Here is a 19409-nt window from a genome sequence, read left to right on the forward strand (position 1 = left end):
ATTAATTATTAATCTTTATAGTTTATAATATCGTTAAAGTTTTTTTTTAAATCAAAACTTTGTATATATATATAAAGTTTAACCTTTTATTCTTAATAATTTTTTCTTTCCTAATTTTTTCATTCATAATTTTTTCCATTCATAATTTTTTCATTCATATTTTTTATTATTACGTTTGTAGAAATAAATAATCTTGTATTTTTCTATTATTCAATTGATCTTTAATCATAATTAAATAAACGTCTTTAGCTTTAAATAGTATAGCTTTAACTATTACACCGGTTAAATATGTACTAATTTTATCTTCATTATTATTTTAAACTTAAACTTCGTTCAACTTGTATTTAAAACAATGATAATTTAGGTAAGATGTTTTTTGTATATAATATACATGTTATTATTATGGATGAAGGGATGATTATTGAATGGTTATTATTTTGATATTATGATATTTTTTAAATAATTTTTCTATCTTTATATAATAAGTATATCATATTAATTCATTTGGTACTTATTGTTGGTTGAGATATATATCTAATTATTGTTCTACTTACGATCTGACGAGTAGCTATATTTTTGAATAGAACTTATTTTAGATAATTTCAATTGATTTTAATCGATTTAAATTTCTTTTCTATTTGATAATTGGTTATGAAACACGTGTAATCTTTTTATTATATTTATCTTATGATATTTACTTTACTTTATATTATACTCATTTATTGTGCTTTTAATTATTAATTTTTCTATATGTGATAGTGGATTTTCATCGATGAGTTCTTGAAAATTGGTTATTTTCCCTAAAACTATATATATTTTATATATACTTTATCTATAAGGCTCAATTTAATTTTTTATAAATTGATTTTAATTGAGTTTTTTACCTGTAATTTTGGATTTTGTCCCTAATAATATTATTATATATATATATATATATATATATATATATATATATATATACATATATATATATATATATATTATCCTATATATAAATATATACACACATATCCATATATATATATATATATATACACATATATATATATATATATTATCCTATATATAAATATATACACACATATCCATATATATATATATATATATATATATATATATATATATATATATATATATACATTTATATAGGATAGATGAATGGTTAGTGAGAGCTGTGCAAGGCATGTACAGGGACTCTGTCAGTAAGGTGAAGGTTTGCAATGTGTACAATAAAGAATTCCAGGTAGAGGTAGGGGTCCACCATGGTTCAGTCCTCAGTCCCCTACTATTTATCATTGTCCTCCAGGCAATAACAGAAGAATTCAAGACAGGATACCCCGAGGAGCTCCTCTATGCTGATGACCATGCTCTAGTTGCTGAGTCACTATCAGAACTAGAGAAGTTTCAGGTATGGAAGCAAGGATTAGAGTTGAAGGGCCTTAGAGTCAACTTATCTAAAACCAAAGTCCTAATAAGTACGAAGGCAGACAAACCACACATCCCTTTAGGCAGATGGCCCTGCTCGATCTGTAGAAAAGGCGTAGATAGAAACTCCATAAGATGTAGCCAGTGTAAGCTATGGACACATAAGAGGTGCAGCAATATCAAAGGAAGGCTAACTGGGAAGATAGTTTTTGTATGTGGCAGATGCTCAGGAGCAATAAACACTGAAAATGTGCAGAGAACAACTTCTGTCACATTCCAGGGAGAAAAAACTAGGAATAGTTAATAGCTTCCGTTACCTAGGGGACCAAGTCAGTAGAAGGAGTGGATGCTCTGAAAGTGTAGCTGCTAGAATAAGAATAGCCAGGGCAAAATTCTGAGAGCTCCTACCTCTGCTGGTGACAAAGGGTCTCTTGCTCAGAATAAAAGTTAGACAGTATGACGCATGTGTACGAACAGCCATGCTACATGGCAGTGAAACATGGGCCGTGACTGCTGAGAACATGCATAAGCTTGCAAGGAAGTATGCTTTGCTGGATGTGTAATGTCAGTGTGCATAGTCGACAGAGTGTAAGTACCTTGAGAGAAAAGTTGGACCTAAGAAGCATCAGTTGTGGTGTGCAAGAGAGACGATTGCGCTGGTATGGTCATTTGGCAAGAATGGATGAGGATAGCTGTGTGAAAAAGGGTCACAGCATAGTGGTTGAGGGAACCTGTGGAAGAGGTAGACCGAAGAAGACCTGGAATGAGGTGGTGAATCATGACCTTCGAACATTAGGCCTCACTGAGGCAATGACTAGTGACTGAGACTTTTGGAAATATGCTGTGCTTGAGAAGACCTGGCAAGCTAAGTGAGACCATAGCCCGTGGCCTATGCCAGTGGTGTAACCAGCCCACTTATGCATACCTTTTCTTCATTGGACACTAAACTCTGCTTGTGAAGACCTGTTGAGGCAAGTGAAATCGAAATCAAATTCGATGACAGCACCGCATGACTGGCATCCGTGCCAGTGGAGCACCAAGAGCACCATCCGAGCGTGATCATTGCCAGGTCTACTGACTGGCTCCTGTGCTGGTGGCATGGAAAAAGCACCATTCGAGCGTGATCATTACCAGCATCGCCTTAATGGTACTTGTGCCAGTGGCATGTGAAAAACAACATTCGAGTGAGGGCATTACCAGTGCCGCTGGACTGGCTCCTGTGCTGCTGGTACTGCCTGACTGGCTCACGTGCCAGTGGCATGTAAACCCCCCCCACTACACTCTCAGAGTGGTTGGTGTTAGGAAGGGCATCTAGCTATAGAAACTCTGCCAGATCAAATTGGAGACTGGTGCAGCCATCTGGCTCCCCAGTCCTCAGTCGAACTGTCCAACCCATACCAGCATGGAAAGCAGACATTAAACGATGATGATGTTGATATATATATATATATATATATATATATATATATATATATATATATATATATATATATATATAATATATATATATATATATATGAGGGGTTTAGCTTACTTGTGGTCTAATTGAATAGGTACGCCTGCTAAGTGCTATAGTTGGCTGACCATTAGGTGCCAAGATCACGGCTAAATCTAGATCTAGGGATCTGTGTCAGTGTTCCATTATAGTGTGTATATATTATATCAGGGGAAAAATCAAAACCAAGGCAGAGTGAGGATGTCAAGTCATTTAGAATAATTTAATTAGGGTAAGGTGAATTTGAAGTGTCACAACTGTTTCTGGGATAACGCAAGTGGTTGGTTAGCATATCCGTGCAGTGGTTATTCCGTCATTAGAGACAAGGTATGAATATTTCAAACAGTAATAGTAAAATAGAAGAATAAAGAGTAACGGTAGTAAGAAGAATATAGGCAGGGGAATAATGTTCACAACTCATCTTTTTCCAGAAGATATGGATGCTGGTCGGTACTTCCATGAAGATACAAACTTTTAGTTAAAATACCAGGTAAATCCAGGCAACATTTTGGTAGTAAGCTGAATTATGTATTTAAATTGTAAATGTGTATTTAGAGTGAGAAAATACGATGGACATAAATGAGTTTGTGAGTGGGTGTATGAGAGAGAGAGGGGGAGAGAGAAGGAGAGAGAGAGAGGGGGAGAGAGAGAAGGAGAGAGAAATGCTAAATAGGAGAAAAAATTAGAAGATAAGATGTTAGTAAAAGGGAAAAAATTAAGAATAAAATAAAAATATAGATAAAATAATAATAATGAAAATAATTAAACAAAGGATGAGCTAATGACAGATATATCCCGAATGGGTTTTGTGAGTGAGTGTGTATGGGAGAGGAGAAAGGGAATAAAAATAAAATAAGATAAAGGTAACAGAGTAAAGAATAAGATAAAAATAAATAAAATGAAAGTAAAGGTAACGCTATAGATATGTCAGTATTGTTTGGTGGTTAGGACTGAAGCATTAAAATTTCAATAGAGTGGGGAGAGGAAGACCTATCTAGGTAAGGTTAGGGTAGGCACTAACAATAGTTTAGTGCAGATATTTAAAGTTGTTATTTGAAGCGTCATAGCCATTAAATGATATCAGATAAAGGATTAAGAATTAAACCTAAAATTGAAAAATAAAATCGAAAAATTAGAATTTAAAATATGAACTTAAAATTACAAAGTAGGAAAACTAAAGTCAAAAGACTATAAAAATTAAAAATTATTGAGTTGAAATTAGTTACTAAGATAGTTAAGTTGATAGAGAGGTAGGAGAAGAAAAGAAGAGAGTGTACACAAACACACATATACATAGGCATATATACATACATATACACACAGAAACATAGATACACACATATATGCATATAAGGCATGCACATATAGATATACATACACACACACACATACATGTATATACATATATTGTAACGACAGTGGATGGATGTGTTATACGTGTAGATTTTGTTTGCATTTGGATCTATGGAAGAATTCAAAGATGTGATAGAACTTATGACAACATGTAGAAAAAAGGATTGTTTTGTTTGTTTAGTAATTGCGGTGAATTATGTATTAATATTTGGAAGGCTTCTTTTAGGTATAGTCCACAAGCAGATTGCTGGCCTTGGTATGGGACCCCAGAATCTATTATGGCTCAGGATATCCTGTATGGTATCCTTCTATTCATTTGATGGTGTATATGGTTGGCTAGGGAGGTAGATTTGCTATGCTGCTCATATTTAAATTAGTTAGTATGTGCAGAATATCTGTTTAAAATTGAGAGTAGATCTGATATAGTAGTTAGTAGAATTATGAGATATGTTGTGGACCATGCATTTGTATACTACATTAAATCCTTTGCAATGGCCATTTGGTCATGGATTCTCCCCGTCTAACATATTCACACCTTGTCTCTGATGACGGAATACCCACTGCATGGATATGCTAACCAACCACTTGGCTTTTCTCAGAAACAGCTGTAAGATTTCAAATTCAACTTACCCTAATTGAATTTACATTATTTACATTATTTACATTTGATGGATATTTGTCCTCATCTTGTTTGTTGTTAACACAACGTTTTGGCTGATATACCCTCCAGCCTTCATCAAGTGTCTTGGGGAAATTTCGAACCTGGGTTCTCATTCATAAGGTATTTTTCGATATTATTATTATTATTATTATTATTATTATTATTATTATTATTATTATTATTATTATTATTGTTCAGGTCACTGCTTGGAATCGAACTTGGAATCTTGGGGTTAGTAGCTCGCGCTCTTAACCACTACGCCATATGCCGTGGGATGAAGACAAATATCCGTCCAATGTAAATAATGTAAATAATGTACATATTTCCTCATCTCTTAAATAGAGAACCTAATTGAATTATTCTAAATGACTTGAGATAATTCATTCTGCCTTGGTTTTAATTTTTCCTCTAATATATATAATGTATGTATATATATATGTATGTATATATATGTATGCATATATATGTATGTATATATATGTATGCATATATATATATATATATATATATATATATATATATATATATATATATATGCATATATATATATGTGCATATATATATATATACATATATATATATATATATATATATATATATATATATATATATATATATATATATATATATATATATATATATGTTGTTGTACTTGGGGGTGGTCATATTGCCAGTTTAGCCAATAAAAACACACGCACTGTATATTTGGTGTTAATTTGCTTCAGCTTTATATTACATTAATCTTAATCTTATTTCGGCCAGAGTTCTTTCGTCACACTTCTGTGACCTCATCAGTGGTCCTTTGTTTCCTTCTTTCTTATGTTTGTCTCACCTTGCTAACTATCAGCCATTTTGTATTTTGTATTCCTATTGTATGTGTCTACGCATGAACAAATAAATAAATAAAAACAAATACAAACGAACACGTATTAACAGAGAATATAGGTGATACAGACACTCCCCATACACACATGCACTTCAAAAGACACAGACACATTGAAGGACACGCATGCGTAGACACATACAATAGGAATACAAAATGCAAAATGGCTGATAGTTAGCAAGGTGAGACACACATAAGAAAGAAGGAAACAAAGGACCACTGATGAGGTCACAGAAGTGTGACGAAAGAACTCTGGCCGAAATAAGATTAAGATTAATGTAATATAAAGCTGAAGCAAATTAACACCAAATATACAGTGCGTGTGTTTTTATTGGCTAAACTGGCAATATGACCATCCCCAAGTACAACAACATCTGTTTCAACACACGATTTTACACCAAAAATCTTGCAAAACAAATATATATATCTATATCTATATCTATATATATATATATATATATATATATATATATATATATATATATATATATATATATGCATATATATGCATATATATACATATATATATATACATACATATATATATACATACATATATATATACACATGTATATACATATATATATACACATATATATACAATATACAGATATTGGGCAGGGAATCGTCAATTAGTAATAAAATTAATAATTAACAATTTTGCCAAGTAGTTCAGTATGAAAAAACCTTTATCGGTAAAACCATTTATAATCATAAATATACAGGGATTAGCATGAGTTGCTTCTCCAACATACTGAGAATTTAGAAATAGCAGTCAAAGAACTACTGATTCCAAACTACAAATTTTTCTCTAACGGATGGCGATATTTATGGCACACACAGAACAAAAAACAGAAGAGAAAAGCAAAAACAAACCTGCCTTTAGTTAATTGGGTAGGACGTTTCATTCACGGTTAAGAGTATGAAGTTACTCCACATATATATATATATATATATATATATATATATATATATATATATATATATATATATATATATATTGTATTATATTGTATTATATGTATTATATGTATTATATGTATATATATATATATATTGTATTATATTATTGTGCCTCCTCGACACTGTTATGTCCTTCTTTGAACTCACTGCATATGCCACTTGATAACGTGGGCTTATAACAAGGTTATAACAATACAAATATCAATCACAAGCAACACATAACAAACAATATCTCTTCTCAACGACTTCAACCATCTTCACAAAGTGTCTGCACACACCACACTGTTCCTCACTGACAGTGGGCATGCGCCTTTATATGGTCTTTGACAATTGACTTGCTATTCCACAGCGGGGTCAGGATTTCCCCACAACATCTCCCCCTTTTGAGTTTGACTTTTGTTGGAAATCAATATTTTCCTTTTATTTATTATCCTTATTACCACTCCTCTCCCTACCTCTCTTTTCAATTCCCCAGGAAGAAATTGGAATATTTATTTCGTTTTGGGTCTACTTGCAAATGTTTTGTTTGCTTTCTTATCCTAGTTGATGTACTCGTTGGTTCCATGATTCCTTGAGGTATTGAAATGTCAAAAATGTCATAAAGAAATTCCAGCGGCTCTTCATGTCTTATTCTTTCTTCCGTAAGCCATTTTTTCATTGGTTTAGGCGTTTCTTGTGTCCCCTCGTATGACCTTTTAACATGTATGCTATTTTTCCTAAACGTTTACTTATTATACCTTCTTCCCAATATTCCTTTCCGTTTCTGTATATTAAAAAAAAACCCTTTAGTGCTGATGATTGAAATCTTTTGGTCAGATCCAAACATATGTAGGATTCTTTTATGTTTAATTCTTTTGTTGATTCCCTTCCTTTACATTCTGGATTTTATATGTATTACATTTTTCATTGGGATACAAATAAAATTAACCATGTATACACAATATTTCTTCTCTATTTTATCTAAATTAATTATTGTTTAACCATCTTTTCACACCGTCTCCTGGAAACAGCCGTAAGACCTTCTATTTATAAATGTTCTAAAATCTTCACAGCCTAGGTTTTTTTAATGTCATTCTGAAAAAAAAAAATTATATATACACATGCTGATATCTATCTATATATATAAAAATGAGAATGTGTGTCTGTCTGTCTGTCTGTCTGTCTGTCTGTCTGTCTGTCTGTCTGTGTGAATCCCTAAAACTCGAGAACTACGCAACCAATTTCATTCAAATTTTACACATGCCTTACTTAGGGTTCCAGTTGTGTTTTAGTCAAAAAATATTATTAACTTCTTGCAGAGTTCGAGCACACGGCAACATAATATCTCCTCCACTATTTAAGTATTACGTGTCAAAAGTGAAACAAAAACACTCATGTCAAATACTTTCACTTTAAAAATGAAACTATTCCACTAACTGAAACAATCACATTTCGAGACTGTAGTGATAGATACTTTCACAGAGAGAAAAAGAGAGAAAGAGAGAGACAGAAAGAGAGAGACAGAAAGAGAGAGAGAGAGAGAGAGAGAGAGAGAGAGAGAGAGAGAGAGAGATGTATATGTATACATATACATGTATATGTACACCATTTCGATACTGTAATGACAGATACTTTCAGAGAGAGAGAGAGAGAAAGAGAGAAAGAGAGAGAGAGAGAAAGAGAGAGAGAGAAAGAGAGAGAGAGAAAGAGAGAGAGAGAAAGAGAGAGAGAGAGATGTATATGTATACATATAGATGTACACGTATATGTATATATATATAGATATAGATCTATATGCATACATGTATATGTATACATATGTGTAGATGTATATATATATATATATAGATGTACATAGATATATATAGATGTACATATATATATATATATAGATGTACATATAGATGTACATAGATGTACACATATATACATATATACATGCATACAGATATCTATACATATATACACCCATCACACACACATACACATGCACACAAACACACACATTAGTCATTTGTTTTCTTATCCAAAACTACGTCAAAAGTACTGAATGGATCTTTATGAAATTTGGAAATTATATTCTTTGCATAACGGCCATAACTCCCATGAAAATTCATATATTTTTGATGTTGATGAAATTTTAACCCGAACATAACAGATGAGCATTATTTAGAAAATGATGTCACACGTTATCGAGGCTACCATTCTTTCTGGATGTGCAAAAGGGGATGACGTCTTTATTCCAAGAATTCCTCTTACTCCATCAGGAGCAGACATTCCTTTTACATTCAGAAGACTACAATTCCCCCTTCGTGTGACTTTTGCCATGTCCATAAACAAATATCAGGGTCAAACACTGTCTGTAGCTGGTCTTCTCTTGGAAGAGCCCTGCTTCTCACATGGACAACTGTATGTTGGCTGCTCAAGAGTGGGCAGCAACAAAAAAACCTATTTGTATATGCTCCACAAGGGAAAACAAGGAACATAGTTTACAATGAGGTGTTATAATCACAACAGCAAGAAAGTATGTACATGATCACCTTCTTTTACGAAACTTCATTGACTTTCATATATTTATATTGATATACATATATATATACGTGTGTTTGGATGCGTGTGTGTATTTACATCTCTATATATAAAGATGATGCGTAGTCTAGACGGCGTTTTTAGATTTCATTATTCTCTTTAACCCGGGCAACGCCGGTTATTTCTGCTAGTATGACATACGTTGGACTCCTTATTCACACAATCACCAAACCTGGAGCTTAACTATGGTCTGTCCATAGCAATTACTCAGCATTACCTGACACCATTGGGTCTTACTGACACCATTATCCCTCATAACCTCTCTCTCTCTCTCAATATATATATAAATATATATATATGTATGTATGTGTGTATGTATGTATGTGTGTGTGTGTGTGTGTGTGTGTGTGTGTGTGTGTGTGTGTACGTGTGTACGATGAATTTCTTTCAGTTTCATTCAATCAAATCCATTCAAAAAGCTTTGGTCGCTCCAGAGCTATTGTAGAAGACATTTGCCTGCTTTAAATAAGCTGGAAGAAAACCAATAAATTGTACTTTTGTGACATGTTGAATAATTTAAGCTATGTCTGCTAATATATTTACATTGTATCAAAACGTTTTGCACGTTAAAGCTTCACATTGTCTTTTATTTCTATTTGCAGTTCTTACTGAACAGAGAGGGTCTATCAAAGTAAGACTGGTCTAAAAAATTGTTTGTCAATCAGATTTAAAATGGTTTTCCTTACTGACGGGACCCTAATGACATGGGAGGAGATTAAACACTATATTCCACATGTCAAGAATCAAGCAAGAATGCAGTTTGTTCATCAGTATAAGAAATATAAGGACCTGAAGAACTATCCATTTTATTGGGGCGATGAGGTATGAATAAGTTACTACAGTAATTTACGCATGAGAGAGGACGAGAGGGAATGAGAGAGAGAGAAAGCGAGAGAGAGAGTGTGACAGAGACAGAGAAAGTGACTCAGACACAGAGAAAGAAAGAGGACTTGTTGATTTTAAATAAATTCACCACCTCATATTCTCTTAGAGAACCATTAGTCATCTCTTTCTGCCATTATAACTGTAATGTCATTCATGTGTAACTAATTGGCACTCTGCCGGTTATGACGACAAGGGTTCCAGTTGATCCGATCAAAGGAACAGCCTGCTCATGAACTTAATGTGCAAGGGGGTGAGCATTCCACAGCCATGCGTACCATTAATGTAGATCTCAGGGAGCTTCAACACGACACAGAATGTGACAAAGCTGGCCCCTTTGAAATACAGGTATTAATTATTTATGCCAGCTGAGTGGACTGGAGCAACGTTAAATAAAATGTCTTGCTCGAGGACACAACACATTGATGGGAATTGAATTCATGACTTTATAATCATGAATCGAATACCCTAACCACTAAGCCATGTACCTTCTCTCGTTCATGTGTTACAACAAGGTTTTTCCATTTCCCAGTCCACATGGAATGCTCCCTCCCAATTTCTCAACTTTCCACAGTAGTTGCTCTAGAGTCTTTACTCACAGAAAGAATGAGATGGAACAACCTTGACAGACCCAGCGATTGAGACTGAATGGTTCTGAAAGCTGACCATTCATGCAAACCACTGAGCGGGCGTTGCTGTGCAATGCGATAATCCAATCGCGGAGGATGGGAGCAAAACTGTCCGCCATGAGAACAGCCGCAAATCAATGGTAGTTGACTCTATCAGAAGCTTTGGATTGATTTAAATTGATCAAGATCCCCCCCACCCCCCCACTTTATGATGTTTTGCATAAGGTGGAGTTGTCTATTTGGAATGGTGCATGTTTGCACATCGCCAATCAAGCCATCGACAACAAGTGCAAAGCTCTTTGCTAAAACTTTGAAATCTGCTTTTTAGCAGGTTTATGAACCTAAAATTATCTATGTGACCCTTTCCACATCCTTGTTTGGGTCGTTTCTCAGCAGTGCCACCACTTCTCGACTCAGCAAACTAGGAATTCTTCCCATTTGCAACCAGTTGCCAATAAGAGTATAACCAGCAGCTGTGGAAACTGCTGTAGCAACAACAGCAACAACAGTGATCGCTGCGCCTACAATAACAACAGCAGCATGAAAGCTATCCCTGAAAGCTTAAGCAGAGATGACGAATGCATACATCACTCTTGTCATATGCTACTGCTTTGCAGTCATAACTTGCTCTGGTCCATGTCAAACCAGACAAGAGCACCCCATACAGTGCTCCCGCTTTATAAGGCATCGCACTATACCGCGTCTCCGCATAAAACACGGACGGTTTGATGGATCCCAAATATTTTGAAGTAGAATTTCCCTCATTATTGCTCACAACTTGCAAAAACCTTGATTAAAAGCAGAATTTCAGCAAACTTCAATGGAATAAATACCTTAATCAACAGCTTGAAAATATTGCAATTGGTTACCATATAATTGGGTGCTAATTACAATGTTTTGTGTGCATAATGTTTTGATTTTGTGATGAAAAAGAATCACCTTTTTGACTGGTGAGAGCTTTTGACAGTTTTTTTCCCACGATTTGATTGGATTGTTTAAAGAAGCTTAAAGGGTTCAAATGAGTAAAACAAATGAATATTTAAAGGAAGTAATTAACACCCTGGAGGTACGATTTATATAAAAGGGCGACCATATTCCACTTCATTTATTACAATTTCAAGCTATCTTGCAGATATTTAAAAAAATTACCGTATGAATACACAATGTCTGAGAGGAAATCCTATTCTGTAAAGGAAAGGTGAAATCTGGTTGACCACATACTAAATGGCAAGATCAAAGCCAAATTATTGAGAGAGAATGGTTGGGTTAAGGATGAGGCTAACCCCAGGAGTTATTTAAATACAGTTGTGGACAGTGAGGGCCTAGCTTGGAAGAAAGCCAGGACTGCCACTGACAGTGAACTTGAGAAAGCAGTTTTCACCTGATTTGTCCAGGAGCAGAGTGGCGGCACCCGACTATCAGGCGCCAGGCAGAGAAATTTCATAACCAGCTGCATCCAGAGCGAAACCTGGCCAGTAGACTTTTCTAGCCAGCACAGGGTGATCGTAGAAATTCCAGAAGCACCATGGTACAGGTGCTGTCAAGGTCAGTGGGCAGTAGAGATCAGCAGACAGCCAAGCTGTAGATGACTTCCCAGCCACTCTGAAGCAACATATGGAAGCAAAGTCCCTCACCCCAGAACAACTGTACAATGCAGATGAGTCTGGCCTCTACTGGAAAATACTGCCAAATAACACTAGCAGTAACAACAGATGCCCATAAGACCTTGAGCTACAAACAAGCAATGAACACCATCCTCTTTGCCTGCAATGGGACAAGCACCCACACGCTTAAACCCCTGGTGGTGGGCAAGTTTCGATCACTCAGGTGCTTCCACCATGAAAACATGAACAATCTACCAGTGTTTTACAAACACTCAGCCAGATCATGGATGACAGCCAACATATTTGAAGAATGGTTCTTCATTTGTCCCTAGTGTTAGGTGTCACCTTAGGAGTCTCAACCTACCAGAGAAAGCTATCATCCTGCTAGATAACTGCTCCGTCCACCCACAGGGAGACATCATACAGACTAGAGATGGCCAGATCAAGGTCCTCTATTTGCCCAAGAACACAACCAGCAAAATACAGCCCTGTGATACTGGCATCATTCAAGCCTTCAAAACCACCAACAAGAAGGAGCTCATCCTGGAAATGATAGAATTTCCGCTTAGTGTTCCAGACTATCTGGAGCACCTTACCATCAAGGATGCCAGTTAATGTCAGGCAGAGCCTGGGCTGCAGTGTCAACCAAGACGATAGCCAACTGCTGGAACAAGGTCCTTGGTGCAGCCTTCCCACAGCCCCAACAGCCAGAGCTGGAGCCAGAAAAAGAGGAATTCATGGGATTCACTGAGGAGGAGTCCAGGGCAGCAGAACAGAGTCTAGAGGATCACGTAGAAAAGACAATGACCCTGCAAGATTGGCTTAACAGGTGGAAGGAACAGAGACACTGACAGACACCCAGATTGTGGAGCAGATTAAGAAGGAGCCAGAAGATGACACAGAGGAAGTGGAGACACCAGCCCCAGCCAAGACACAGACAAGGGTTGTCTCACACCTCAAGTGACTTATAGAATACACTGAATGTGAAAACTATGACCCAGTCTACACCAAGCACTTGAAGAAGCTGCTCAAGCATACACAGATTAAGATGAGGAAGCTGACAGACTTTTTTATGTGATTGAATAAAAAAACAATCAAATGTGAACTTTCATATTATGTAACTTTGTAAATTAAACATACTTTTAAGGGCTTTCAGATCATTCACTTAGTGACATGACATCAGAAATGCAATGGAAAAGCATTTCATAAGTATTTCTTGAAAATTATTCTAGAGTCAACAGGAAACACTTACGGAAGTAAACAATGTAAATATTTTTTAAAGGTTGTTGTAAGTGCTGTAATTCATGATATTTTGTAAGTAATTTATTGGTATTGTATAATAAATGTTAAACTTGATTGAATATATATTTGTTTCGTTTGTGCACTTTACTAATCAAACCAAATGTCTCATTTTCTTCTATTATCACTCTCCCACACCTTTCCCGTGAATCTGCGGCCCGGATAGAGCGTGGTCGGTTTTCTTGGACCCCATCACCTGCGTTATAGAGAGGGAGCACTATATTATACTTTCTGTGGAAGGGACGTGTTCCATTGATTTGGATCCCTATTTGTTGTCAACACTTACTAAGTTGAGGACTGAGTATGCTGTGGTTGATGGTGCATAGACATGCTCTGATTCTGTGACATCTCCAGCATTTCCTTGATGGCCAGCGGATGCGGCCCCTTGTCTATACGCAGCTAGTGCCTTTTGCTGAGCTGCTGCAGTGCCTGATCAAGCGTAGATGGAGACAGGGTTTATGGAGTGACTACAGGCTGAGGGAATAGAACTGGGAGAAACACTTACCTAAGTGGTCAGGGTGACCGTGGTTTTCTGCAATTTCCACAAACAGTCCTTGTAAATCTACTGCTTTGGGAATTTTTTCTTGATTCAACTTTTTGGCTTCGTTGTTTATCGTTATTTTCCTGTTTTCGTACCTACAAGATGCCTTACATCATAACATATTATATTCTGTCATCTTGTACCAATCTCGCAGGTTAATAAAGAAATCAGCAGCAGCAGCATCATTACTATCGTCATTTTTATTATTTCTCTTTATCACAGGTTTTGTTGGAGCACCTGGATTCTTGCATGCATTGTGTGGCTTACTATCTGCAGCCTACGGTACCATGCTATTCATTCCTTTCAGCTATCTAATACTTTCCTGATTATTCTGGCCATGCCAAGGAGGTAAACCTTTTGTAACAGTTCTACTGGGCACTCTGCTCCAATTTCCTTAATATTTCCCTTGGTGCCTACTGCTACTGTTCCGAAGAACCCAACAATAATTGGCCCTATCTTCAACTTCATTTTCCATAGCCGGGCTATTTTGTACTTAAGAGGATTGTATCTATTTATCTTTTCGCCTTCCTTCTTGACTGTTCGTGGGTCAAAGGGGCATGCAACGTCAACTATATAAGAGCTCCCTCAATTACTGGTATTATAACTGTCTTGAGAGTTTGAGGAAGAGAAGCAGTTTGGTGAATAGACCAAATTCTACAGAACGATTTTTATCACCCAATAGGTTCCGTGTTTTAAGTGAAGATTTCAAGCAAAGCCCAAAAAGTAGTCAGGAAGCTAATGGAAGTAAGATTCTGAAAACCGCCTGCCTAAGAAAATCCATCACACTAGAGAATAAGTCGGTCATAAATTTATCTAAACTAAAACTTTCACCCGACGATGTCTCTGTCTTGGAGTTTGAACTGAGTTTCTGCCCAAGCAATAAGAATTTCTACCATAATAAAATAGCTCAAGGGCTATTTCAGTTTGTCTGCCGTCACGAGCTGAAGGAATATATTTTTGGAAAAAATCGTAATAAGGTGTCAGAAAACCCTATGCTTGCTGAAAATAAAAAGTGATGATAATCGAATCTGGCATAATTGGATTGAAAATAACACCAATTGGTATCCAGATGAAGTTCGGGCACTACAGGCACTACAGGAATTTCTTGAATCTCGTGAGACAGGCATTAAGGAAAGCTTTAAAACATGTGGAAAGAAGTCCTGGAATAACCTCACAAGTTCCCAACATTACGCACTCCGCCGTCATGCTAATAATGATTCTATTGTTATTAAAATGGCAAATAAGGGAGGCGCTATTGTAATTATGGACAACAGTGAGTATATCTCGGCTTGTGAAGAAGTTTTAAGTGACAAAACTTCATATGAAGAATTACCTATCGATCCAAACCCCGATCACACACACGAACATAACAAAATAATTCTGAAAATGGAGGAAAACAATTTCATTAATAAGGCCGAATCCAGGATTTTATGGTCAGAAAGAATATCTGTATTTTATGGTCTCCCTAAGATACAGAAAAAGTTCGAAAGATTTCCTCCAATTTGCCCAATTTGCAACGGATATGAATATTGTACAGCCAAAATTTCGGAGTGGCTGGATAGCTTTCTTCTCCCTGTCACAAAAAGATCAAGTTCCAATATTCGAGATACTCTGATTTTGTGTCTAAAATCAACTGTTTCTTAGTAACCATAGACATTTCTTCCTTATATCCCAATATTGACCACGATGAAGGGGTAGAAGCATTCATGAATGCCTTCGAAAAACGGTCAAACAACAGTATTCCATCTAATTTTCTCTGTAGGCTATTGATGTTTGTGTTACAAAGTTGCACAATGAAGTTTGGACAGAAAATTTACCACCACACCGCCATGGCAATTAATTTCACTAATATCTTCATGTCAAAATTCGAGACACAGTTACTGAAGGCATTCAAAAATTCATGGTCATGAACCAATACTCTGGTTATGGTTCATTGACGACGTATTTTTTGTCTGGGAAGGATCACAGGATAGTTTAACTGATTTCTTGCATTTCTGCGACTGCTATCTATGTCCTTAAGTCCAACATAAAATTTACGTCTAGTTCTTCAAAAAGTAGCGTTGAATTTTTAGGACACAAAAGCTAAGCTTTCTGGTGGCAGAATAGTGACATAATCATGTTGCAAGTCCACGTAATACCACATTTACCTCATATCATATAAATCGGTCAAATCCAAAATCCCAATTTTTGAGGATAAAACGGAAACATGAAAATACTTTTGTATACCATTATGTCAAACGGAGTTACAGTGAATCATGATTAAAGGAAATAGCAAATGACATAATTAAGTTTAGCAAAGAAAGTCAAACTTTCACGCATAATTTTAGCTAACAAACTACAATATCTGACAGAGTACCTTTAGTGATTAACTGGCACTGAAATTTCGCTGGCATTTCAAAAGTGTTACATGACAGTTACCAGCACGTTGTGGAAAAACATCCTTGCTTCAATCAAATATTCCCTCAGCCGCTTATTGTAGCCTTTAGATGGAAGAAAAGTATAAGAGAATTATTAACCTCTACTTCTGACTCCAAGAAAGGTGTCCAATCAAATAGAACAAAGTATATATGTACAATGATACAGAAAGCAAGAAAATGTGAATGCGGTGTCTCTAACAACATAAGTCTATTCTCCAGAACAGTCAGTGACGAGGCAAAGTTAAGAAATGTAAATAGTCTGAGACAATTTCTTCAGCCAATGAACCGATCTGCTAGAGCGTGTCCGGCAAAGTGAAGAATGCGTTTGTGTAGTTGGTGTTTTGATGAGTGGAGGTGGTGCTTGTGGGGGTGGGGGTGACAGTGTTTGTGGAATAATGGGTGTGTCAGCAAGTGGCTAAATGTTTCGGAAAAGGCTTTTTATTTACTCTGTCAATAGAGACAGTCTCTTTTTTCCGTGAATGTCCACAGTGAGCAGTTGTGGTATGCTTCAAAGAACGCGATAGGGTCCAGTGTAGGGAGGTGTGAGCGGTCCCTTGACGGCATCATTACTTACAAACACGTGAGTCCAAGTAGAAATATCTGGAGGTACTGCAGAAGAAATAGACTGGTCATGGGGAAGCATCGGTGGCCGGTCAGCAAAGAATGACCTGAGTCGCGTGACATAAGATGTAGGGTCCGTATTTGGTAAGTCGACGGGCACCAACGTTTATCAAGGAAGTGCTAAGGTGGTGCCATACAGGAGCTCAGCGGAGGAGTAGCCTAAATCCTCCTTGACAACTGAGCGGCACCCTAGCAGAACAATGGGGAGAAACTTAGACCAATCATGAGGGTCAGGAGCCGTGAGAATAGCGGCTTTGAGCTGTCGATGGAATCTTTCCACCATTCCATTCGCGGCGGGATGGTAACTTGTAGTGTGGATGTGCTGAACTCTGAGCAATCTCGAAAGCACACAGAACAGGCAAGCTTCAAATTGGCGTCCACGATCAGTAGTAATTTTAGAGGGTGCTCCGAAGTGAGATATCCACCCGGAGATGAGTGCTCTGGCAATTGCTTCCGCGGAAATGTCCACGAAAGGGATGGCTTCAGGCCACCTGGAGAAGCGGTCGATGCAAGTCAATATATAAGTAAATCCACAACTGACCAGCCAAGGAAGGACCAACCAAGGAAGGACCAACCGAGTTGATGTGTATGGGATAGAACCTGGGGTCTGGTGGCTGGAGGTGTCCAAGAGGTCCTCTCACGTGACGATGCACCTTGGAACGCTGACATGTGACCAAGACAGGCATGTGACCAAGCGGTAATAGACCGATGCATATTCAGCCAGAAGAAGTGGGCCGAGATAAGCTTTACTGTAGCCACCGGGGTGTGGCAGTGAATATTGTGCTTCAAAAACAGCACGACGGTGATTTTCAGGAACGATGGGTCAGGGTAACCCGGTAGAAACATCGCAGAGAACTGTTCCTTCAGAAAAAGGCAGACGCAGGTGTTTGAACTTGCAGCAAGAAAACTGTGGTGAAGAAACGTCCAGAGAGTCCAAGGAGGGTTGGTCAATAGCTATAGCAACCAAATCAATCGAAGTAGGAGACGACAATGCACCGACAGGCAGGAGAGATAAGGCGTTGGCAGGGATGTTGTCAGTGCCAGTGATGTGGCGAATGTCACTAGCGAACTGTGATATGTAGCCCAAATGCCTTGTTTCTCTGGGCGAGTACCGGTCTGTTTTGGCAAAGAGAGCGAACGTTAATGGTTTGTGGTCGGCAAAAATCGTGAAATCTCTACCTTTGAGAAGATGAGAGAAATGCTTCACTGTCAGGTAAATTGCTAAGAGTTCTTTACCAAACACACTGTATCTCAATTCGGCATTTTTCATCTGGCAAGAGAAGGCTAATGGCTGGTTTCGGCTGTTTACTGCGGCAATAGCTGAGGATGACTCGTAAACAGCAAGTGATAATTTTGAATCCGCAATAGGATGAACAAGGAAGGATGATTGAGCAAGATCAGCTTTGACAGATTCAAAAGCTTGGGTGGCTGTAGCAGACAGCATTATCTGGGAGTCTTTTTTTTTCCGTTGATCTTTCAAGAGCTGGGTCAAGAGAAGCAACTTCTCTGCACAGTTAGGAATCAAACGACGATAATAATTAATTAAACTAATAAAATATCTCTGAGCTGTTTTAAGAAAACAGGAAGAGAGAAGCATTTGATGGCTTCCACTTTAGAGGGAAGCGGACGAATATCGTTGGCGTCAATGAGATGCCCCAAGAATTTCAAACTGGTAGAACTGAAGACACACTTAGCCGGGTTGATCATCACATCATAGGAACGTAGGCGCTTGAACAGCTGGGTTAAGTGTTGGAGGTGCTGGTCTGGAGTACCACTGACAATTAGGTCATCAACGTATGCGAAGATAAAATCTAACCCACGAACGACCTCATCAATGAACCCTTTGGAACGTGCTGGCTGCATTACGAAGTCCAAGAATAGACAAGAATTCAAAAGCTCCAAAAGGTACATACTAAGTCAATTTTAGAAAAAAATCATTCAGCCGTGCAGGGCAGAAGAAAAATCCTGCACATTTGGAAGGGGATAGTGATCTGCAGCAGTGACAGTGTTAAGATGTCTAAAATCTCCAACCGGTTGGAAATCAGCATCACTTTTCCTGGCCAAGTGT

General features: G+C 37.2%; 1 protein-coding gene across 1 annotated transcript in view; it reads left to right on the forward strand.

Moving 5' to 3' along the window:
* Positions 1–19409, forward strand: part of LOC106876116 (glutamate--cysteine ligase catalytic subunit-like) — a 107013-nt gene that overhangs the window by 22651 nt on the left and 64953 nt on the right. The window contains exon 2 of the mRNA XM_089345841.1: positions 9951–10170. Within this exon, the coding sequence (XP_089201967.1) occupies positions 10021–10170 (150 nt within the window). The 5' untranslated portion in view covers positions 9951–10020. The remainder of the gene's footprint in view (positions 1–9950; positions 10171–19409) is intronic.

The sequence above is a fragment of the Octopus bimaculoides genome, chromosome 30, assembly GCF_046866305.1.
Source record: "Octopus bimaculoides isolate indiv1 chromosome 30, ASM4686630v1, whole genome shotgun sequence".
NCBI lineage: Eukaryota > Metazoa > Mollusca > Cephalopoda > Octopoda > Octopodidae > Octopus > Octopus bimaculoides.